Source organism: Hyperolius riggenbachi, chromosome 8 (genome assembly GCF_040937935.1).
Source record: "Hyperolius riggenbachi isolate aHypRig1 chromosome 8, aHypRig1.pri, whole genome shotgun sequence".
Taxonomy (NCBI): domain Eukaryota; kingdom Metazoa; phylum Chordata; class Amphibia; order Anura; family Hyperoliidae; genus Hyperolius; species Hyperolius riggenbachi.
In genome coordinates, this window is record NC_090653.1 from 100074345 (window position 1) to 100082855 (window position 8511).

Consider the following 8511-nt stretch of genomic DNA (forward strand, 5'->3'; position numbering starts at 1 on the left):
GGACTCCTGCCGTTGTACAGCTCCGGGTCCCCCATTCATGTCCACGTGGCCTTCGCATTGCAGCCTTGGTCCGGCAGCTGCTGGTACACGAGCGGCGCACACTTGACATCTAGTGTGACCCCGGTGCACGTGTGCCCAAGATTCAGGAGAAGAGGGACGCAGGGATAAGCGAAAAAGGAGTGCGGCGTGGCGCTGGATGGGTAAGTCGCTTCCTGCGCACCTCTGCACTTTTACCTTCGGACCAAGACAAATTAAAAAAAAAAATTTGGGGAGAGAAAAATACGGTATTTGATAATCCACTTCTTTCTGTGCTTTTTACTCAGACAACCCAACATAATCAGTCTGGTAACTTCACCTGCTATACATTTGCAGCTGAGCAACTAACCTGCTCAAATTCCCTGCCGCAGCCTTCTGGCTGAACTGAGCATATTGGTTCATTAGTGACACGTGAGCACTCAGAGCTGGTGGATCATGGTGGCACATCTTGAAAGTCTATAGCAAGATTTAAAAGTGGCTGGATAGTGTACTGATTAAGGGCTCTGCCTCTGCCACAGGAGACCAGGGTTTGAATCCTGCTCTTCCTGATAAGTAAGCCAGCACCTATTCAGTAAGGAGACCATGGGCAAGACTCCCTAACCCTGTTACTGCCTATAGAATGCTCCCTAGTGGCTGCAGCTGTGGTGCTTTGACTCCCCCAGGAGAAAAGTGCAATGTAAATGTTCTGTGTCTTTTCTAATGGCACTTAGAGCATGCCTAAACTAAACTGAAAAATGTAACTTTTACTTATCTGGGGTTCTTCCAGCCCCATGTTTTGTGTCACTTCCCTTGGCATCTTCTGGGTCCCCTCCATTCTCCCACTGGCAGGTCCAAAACAAAATATCTGTGACTCAAGCTCCAGTTGTGCTTTCTGCGCATGCATGGTCTCTTATGCACACGCTCCAGTCCACACATGCTCCACCATCATGTTTTTATTGCCAGGAACATGCACGGTTCCTTCTTTTCAGAACCATACATGCGCACAGGATTGCAATCATGGAGTGTGTGTGCATGGGACCGAGCATGCGCAGAAGGCGTGACTGGAGGGTTTGGACCTGCTAGTGGGAGAAGGGAGGAGATCCAGAGGATGCAAAGGGACCTGACACACTACAAGTTTCTGGAAGAAGCACCAGGTAAGTAAAAGCCACCTTTTCAGTCCAGTTTAGGTGTGGTTTACATTTTTTTGTTTAATCCATAGCTGTATTAAATGCTAATATTTTCCATTTATTTGGATTTGGGACTTTTGAATAACTAGCCTCCCCTGGGTATAACTGTTGCAAATGACACTCACAGTGTTACTTATCTGTACAAGGATTTGCATGTACCTGCGGCAAATGGGGCATGTGACTGTTTTATTATTATTTCAGTGTTTGTTGTCTTTCCTATTGAGATACCATGCAAAGCACCATATATACAGCTGCTGTTTACCAAAGGCAAGTCATACAATGCTGATATTCTTTCTCGGCAAAGATAAGCCTATCGTTAGAATTTAACTTCCGGTACACAGCATATGCTATTAATATTACATTTTCATAAGTCTGGCACACAAGTAAACAGCAATAAAAGTCCTTAAGTGCACTTCCTCCTTACTGTCCAATTTGCTGCAACGCAGTAGAGCAGGTTGCTAAATTATTAATACTAGCGCAGTGTTTCTCAAACCTGTCCTCGTGATTCCCCAAAGGTGCATGTTTTGCAGACAACCTCACCTATGCACAGGTGAGGTACTTAGTGTCTCATCTACATGGAATCTACCTAGCCGAGACACTAATCACCCCACCTGTGCATAGGTGAGCTTGCCTGCAAAGCATGCACCGTTGGGGAGTCACGAGGACAGGTTTGAGAAACACTGTACTAGCATGTTCTTCAAATACATGTGCTCCCGGCATAGAGCTCTCACCACAATAATAGCCGTACATACCTATTAGTCTCAGCTAAAGTTTATAGTATGAGGCCTTCAGTGAGCACTTAGGCCGCTTGTGCCAATTGAACCTCTTCCTCTCAGCTGTACCTTTTTAATATCCAAATTCCTTTGTTCATCTGACTGAATTTACACAAAAATCTGAATTAAAGAAGACTATTGGCCCTCACAAATTTGTTTCACTAGGTACAATGAATTAAAATCTACATCCGGTTGCATAGACTGCAAGAATTTAGGTCCTTTTCCACTAACCAACACGATGGAAAGCAAAATCGCAATGCAATGCGATCAGGGCTGTGGAATTGGTACAAAGATCATCAGACTCCAACTCCTCAGTTTATGAAACCACTGACTCCTACTCCAGGTTCCCAAAATTGCTCTGACTCCTTGACTCCAACTCTGACTCCGACTCCTCAGTTTTTGAAACCACTGATTTTTTTAAAAACTATAAGGTATTTTTTTTTAGAAAAAAATGTTCTCTTGTTCCCACTGTTCTTCTTAACATATATGGCAAATTTGGTGTTTCTAGCATGTAAGGGGGCTATTTACTGTTAAAGTCGGCGGGTTTTTAATCACGAATACCGACTTGTGATTCGTGTTTACACGCAGTTATTCTCAAAGACTCAAAACCTCACTCGAGTCAGATATCCCTTTCTACTCGTGATCGTGATCACGAGTCAATTCGTAAATGTGGGCGGAGTTGAATTCGTGGTCAATAGAATTTGTGATTGGGGGTATCTGAGCACCGCTGGTCAGGACAGTTGGGAGGAGAGGTTAGGGTTGGGTACACCCCAAAGAGGAGCTTAGGGCTAGGCTAGTTAGTGAGTGCGAGGGGTAGGTCAGGACAGTTGGGAGGAGAGCTTAGGGTTAGGCACGGTTCAGAGGGGAGGTTAGGGCTAGGGATAGGTCAGGACAGTTGGAACAAGAAACCGCTATTAGGTGAAATCCATTCTCATGGGGAAAGTGACAAACTGAGGACATTAGCTCTCCAAAATCACACGAGCTCCCACATTTTATGTTGCAAAAAGTATTTATTATACACAATGCCTGGAATAATGCTTTCATTTTCATTTTTTTAAATGCTGCTACTGGACAGCTGTGAAGGTAAATTCATGAATTAAAAGGCCACATTTTGCTCCGATGATATCTTAAAACAGGAAGAAATCTGATTATCTCTTCCTCTCACTCACACAGATGTATCAAGAAGGTAGCAGCCAGTGTTCCTGGATGCAGAACTCCATGCATGTTTTCTGTGCCATCAGCGGGACCGCAGCTGAGTAATCAGCAGAAACTGGACACTTTCCTGACTCAGGAACAGACCTATCAGCTGCCTTGCTTCTTACCGAAGAACATACCTAATCCGTCTCCATGGATACTAAGGATGCTTGGCCCAGGAGCCATCTATTTATAACCACTAGTGGAAAAATGCTGGATTAACAGTCTCTAATGGGACTGTGCCCTCTGAACTGTTGTTGCACATTAATGTGTATATTTAGTATAAATTATGTACAGTACAACCATCAGTATTCATGGATGTTATAGATGTAATTAACAGGAATCCTCCGTCAGTGCTTACGCCAAGGTAACATAAAGCCATGTTTACACCTGCCAGAGTACCTATTGTTTCGCTATTTCTGCCAGACCTGCCCCATAGTAGTATCTGGGAAATTCATGAAGATTTCTTTAGACCAGGGCTTCCCAACCCTGTCCTCAAGTACCACCAACAGTGCATGTGTTGCAGGAAACCACAGACAGTCACAGGTGGGGTAATCAGGGGCATAACTAAAAATCACTGGGCAAAACTTTGGATGGGGCTTTACCCCCTCACTACAGTACACATCACGTAGGGAGGGGTAGAGAGGTTGGGGGCTGGGTGCTGTACACAAGACCCTGCTGAACACTGAATAGGGACTGTCTACAAATCTTTGTCTGCAAAAGTTTGTATGATTCCTTATCAGCGGCAGAGCAGATGCAGTCATTAGAACAATTGTGCATAGAGCAGAACGTTTTTTTTTCTCTCCGTGCCCTTAGTTGTCAGTCTGTCAGGACAGAAAAAATAAACTTCTCCCCCTACAGGGCCCCCTGTGGCTTCTGGTCCCCCCCCCCCTCCTGCGGCTGCATCCCTTACAGGGTCTATTGTTACGCCCATGGGGGTGATTAGTTATCTACTGCTGTATATTTCCACAAAAAATGCACTGTTGGTGGTACTTGAGGACAAGCCATACCCATGTCCCTGTTTGTGGCAGGTTTGGCTGGAGATGCTGATTTTAACTAGAACCCGAGATGAACCTCAGGTCAAAAGGAGAGGGAAGCCAGCTTCACACCCTGCCCTCCGGTCCTCCACCAATGCCAAGGACCCTCCTGCATATCGCGACCATGCTACTTTTCATGTGTGAGCATGGCTGCGCCTGCACAGTAGCATGGAGTAACTCATACAGCTCTGGATTACTGCGCAGGCGCTGTACGGCAACGCTCGTGCTTGAAGAGCTTGGCAGATTCCTTTGGTGTCCGCGCTCGGCAACAGTTGAGCAGAGGACAGTGTGGGAAGCCTTTACAGGATCCAGAGGTTTCCCACTCCTTAGGTACGGTAAGTATTTAGCTTTTGACCCAAGTCTTGCCTCAGGTACACTTTAAAGGATAGCGGCTATATAATGGTAAATATTGAGATATGTGTAATGAACCGTATTACACTTACCTGCATCTGACCCCTGCAATAAACATTTCTGGGTGTTACTTTCACGAGGGAGTAATGCACTATTGATAGTCCTCTTTGTCTTTACATTTCACACACTCTCCTAAGCGTGATTACACAGACTGAGGAAATTGTTGTTTTTCTCTGATACCATGCCAATTTCAGGAACCCATTGTGTTTAAAAAACCCCCAAGGGGATAATTCTCTACATTTAATGGTCTCCGGTGTTACTCTGTGTTCATTTCAAACATCCAGTCCTGCGATCAAGGCAATTGGATGTTTGCTGTGAACAATATTAATGCACTTGTGATCTCTTTTCATGAATTGCCTCTGAGAATAAAGCCATGTTTCTTTCCTGAGCAGGCTCCATTAATGAGCTGATTTCTAAGAAGCTAGACTTTGACATTGCATGTTTCTCCCTCATTAAAGGTGTTTCCTTTTTGTTTGAAAATGGAAAAACCCATAAAGAATACCCAGCTTGCATTATGCCAGGGAAAGCTGAAGTAAGTGGGATACAAACGGGGCCATTGCTGATGGACTTGTTGTCCAATGTACTTGTTGGTCCATCACGCTGTTCCTTTGTCTCCACTGACCCAGAACTAGTGTGCAAATCAGGTGTTCTGACCAGAGCTGGATCATCCACAAGGCAATTATAGGCAGTTGCCTAGGGCCCGGAGAGAGTCTAAGGGCCTTGTGGATGGTAGCCACCACCAAATCTTACACAAAAAAAGCCAGATGACCATCAATGGTAGGCAAACTGCTATATTGTCTAGGACCTCATTTCATCTTAGTCCATTCCTGCAGTGCAAACGGGCCCAACATAGCTGGGCGTGAGACATGCAAGGTAAGAGAGCATTAAGCAATCATCCATGGATCATGGTAATATACTTCAGAGTTCTTTTATACTCCTGCAGTAGCCGTGTGATTTGGGAGAATCACACTGCTACCGCAGATCCTTTTTTTGTTAGTTGTAAAGAATTAACTATCCAGTAGCAAAAATGATAAGGTTATTTTCATTAACCTTATACTGTATAACGGATTGGTTAGAAATTGTTGATGGGATTTGGATTGTGCTTTAAAGTGAACCCACGGTGAAAATAAACTGATGGAATTGTATTTATCCTCCTACTCCTAAAAATGGCTTTTTATTAGCTATCCCATGGCTTTATTTTATAGTTAAAGAAACACTGAAGCGAATTATGATATAATGATTTATATGTGTAGTACAGCTAAGAAATAAAGCATTAGGAGCAGACATGCGTCTAAGGGCCTGTACACACTGAAAAACGCAGGCAAAAACGCAAGCACATGCGTTTTTAAAGTGCCTGTAGTTTTAAAAACGCATGCGCTTTTGCCTGCGTTTTTTGTGCGTTTGCGTTTTTCTTGTAATTGCTGATTGGCTAAAGAATCCTTTGTTTTTTTTCTAGTTTACATTTCAACAGGAATCAGGAGATTGCAGAGCCTTCTGGGATACTGACTTCTGAAAAACGCAGGCAAAAACGCAAGCGCATGCGTTTTTAATGCGTTTTTCATGCGCTGCGCTTAAAAAAGCGCAGCAGGCACTGCGTTTGCGTTTTTTTAAAAACGCATCGCACCAGTGTGTACAAGTCATCACGATTTTCATTCTTTTTCAAAAGACCTTGCGTTTTTAAAAACGCATGCGTTTTTAAAAACGCAACGCAAGCGCAGCAGTGTGTACAGGCCCTAATATTGTTTCCAGTACAGGAGAAGTTAAGAAACTCCAGTTGTTATCTATGCAAAAGAGCCATTGAGCTCCACGACTTCCAAAGTTGCAGAGAGCTCTGTCTTCTGAAGCTTATTATCTCAAGTGTCAGTCACTGTATCTTTTTTTTCCTGCAGTTCAAAAGTTCACTAGCCTGCTCTGTAAAATCATTTAGAATGCTTAGTAGTGTGTAAACTGCAAATATTAGAGAATGATGCAATGTATAAAGAAAAAACACTATATCACTGAAAATAATAATATGAGAATATTTTCTTTACCACTAATGTCCTAGTAATTATTCATACTACACAACCAATTCATTATATCATTTTCTTTTCGCTTCAGTGTCTCTTTAAACATTTGCAAAGTAGATTGAATGTTTTGTTGTCTCTGCTCAGAGGCAGTGTATTAAGTGTCCCTAAATGAAAATACATGAACTATTGCTCTCTGCTCTCAGAAGTTGTATTCTGCCAGTAAAACATTTATGGCTGTAATTTGCTTATCAGTGATGTTTACTATATTGCTGACAAGGTACCACAACACCAGAAGCAGTCACTTCCATGCCTAGAAATTAACTCCTTCAGGCAGCAAAATAAAACAAATAAAACTGCCTGGTTATTAAAATGCTTTACACTGTACATACACATGTTTATCCCATCATGTCACATGTTGCCTCGGGTACTTTAAACTTTTAATACTTATAGTATCACCGGAGACCATAACAATTTTTTTTTCTGCAAGGTGGAACAATTCATAGAGAACATCGCTTACAAATTAATCTACAGCTTGTTGTTGATGCATCAGGTATATTTTTTGTGAATGTGTAAAATTGAATTATGCTAGCAGATCAATGCCTTTCATTCCCATGGTCACTCACATTCCCATGGATATACTTGTGGCCTTCACATTATCTCCTTCCACTGTGTGCTGTAGACTTTGAACAAAGCGTATACCTCTTTGGTAAATGTACTGTATATGCAATGTGCAAGTGCCTGAATCATTTGAAAAGCCAACCCTATATGCAAGTATTATTTTGTATTCGTTCAAGTTTTTTGATTCCTGTGTTATTTTTTTTTTTTATAGTGGTAATACTATTTATTTTGCAGCAGAGCTGAAATTGTAAAATCAAGGCTAAAAACTCACCTCTTTTCCCGAGCCTTTGAGACTGAATAATGCAGGGTCACAGCGTTAAGAGTCCCCAGGGAGAAAAGCGCCATGAAAATATTGTTATTGTAACTTGCTTGTGTGCAGCCTTTGCCTTGGCACTCATGGACCAGAGTGGTCTGAACACACAGATAGGCACCCAGTATAACAAGGTAGACCTCTTTACTGAAGAAAAACACGCAGAGATATATCATCCAATCCACTACTATCAAATAATGCAGCTTACTGAGAGGAACACAGAATGGATACAGGAAACCACAATACCATAGATATCTTTACATCATTCTACAGACAGTGACTTTATTCTACATCATTCTACAGACAGTGACAGTGGTTGCTTTACTGTTCTGCAGTTTAAAGAGGAACTCCAGTGAAAATGATGTAATAAAAAAGTGCTTCATTTTTACAATAATTATGTATACATGATTTAGTCAGCGTTTGCCCATTGTAAAATCTTTCCTCTCCCTGATTTACATTTTGACATTTATCACATGGTGACATTTTTACTGCTGGCAGGTGATGTCAGTGTAAGGAGATGCTGTTAGTTTTTTTCGCAGTAAATAGCTATTTCCCACAATGCAACTAGGTTCACAGACAGGAAAATGTCAGGACCTCGGTCAGTGCAGTTTTTGGCTTGTCTGTTCCTGTATACTGCTACTGTCATTGTCTGAGGGCATATAATCATGTGAAAAGAGGCTGCAGCCCAACTAGGAAGCACAGTGAAAAGCTTGCTTCATCTGTGCCCTATCAATAGTGAAATAGATTAAGGCCACATTCTCATTGGCATAAAAAATGTTCAGTTTAGCAGAATGAAACCTAACGGATGCAAATGAACCCTATGCAAAGCAATAGAATCTGTTCACATAAGTCTGTTTGGAACAGATCTGCGACGGGCAGAATGTATGGGCCATTACAACTTCTCCAGATCGGCCGGACAAAGCAGAGGCCAATTTAATCGATGGTAACTTATGAGAACCC

General features: G+C 42.4%; 1 protein-coding gene across 4 annotated transcripts in view; it reads left to right on the top strand.

Annotated features, from left to right (window-relative positions):
* DOCK11 (dedicator of cytokinesis 11) overlaps positions 1-7945 on the top strand; it is a 404878-nt gene extending 396933 nt beyond the window's left edge. For 3 of the 4 annotated variants that reach the window (XM_068250928.1, XM_068250930.1, XM_068250931.1), the window contains one exon: positions 3149-5903. In XM_068250928.1, the coding sequence (XP_068107029.1) occupies positions 3149-3235 (87 nt within the window). In that variant the 3' untranslated portion in view covers positions 3236-5903. Of the gene's footprint in view, positions 1-3148; positions 5904-7452 lie in introns of those variants that run through there. The other variant, XR_011023561.1, reaches the window with a different exon arrangement.
* The last annotated feature ends 566 nt before the right edge of the window (positions 7946-8511 follow it).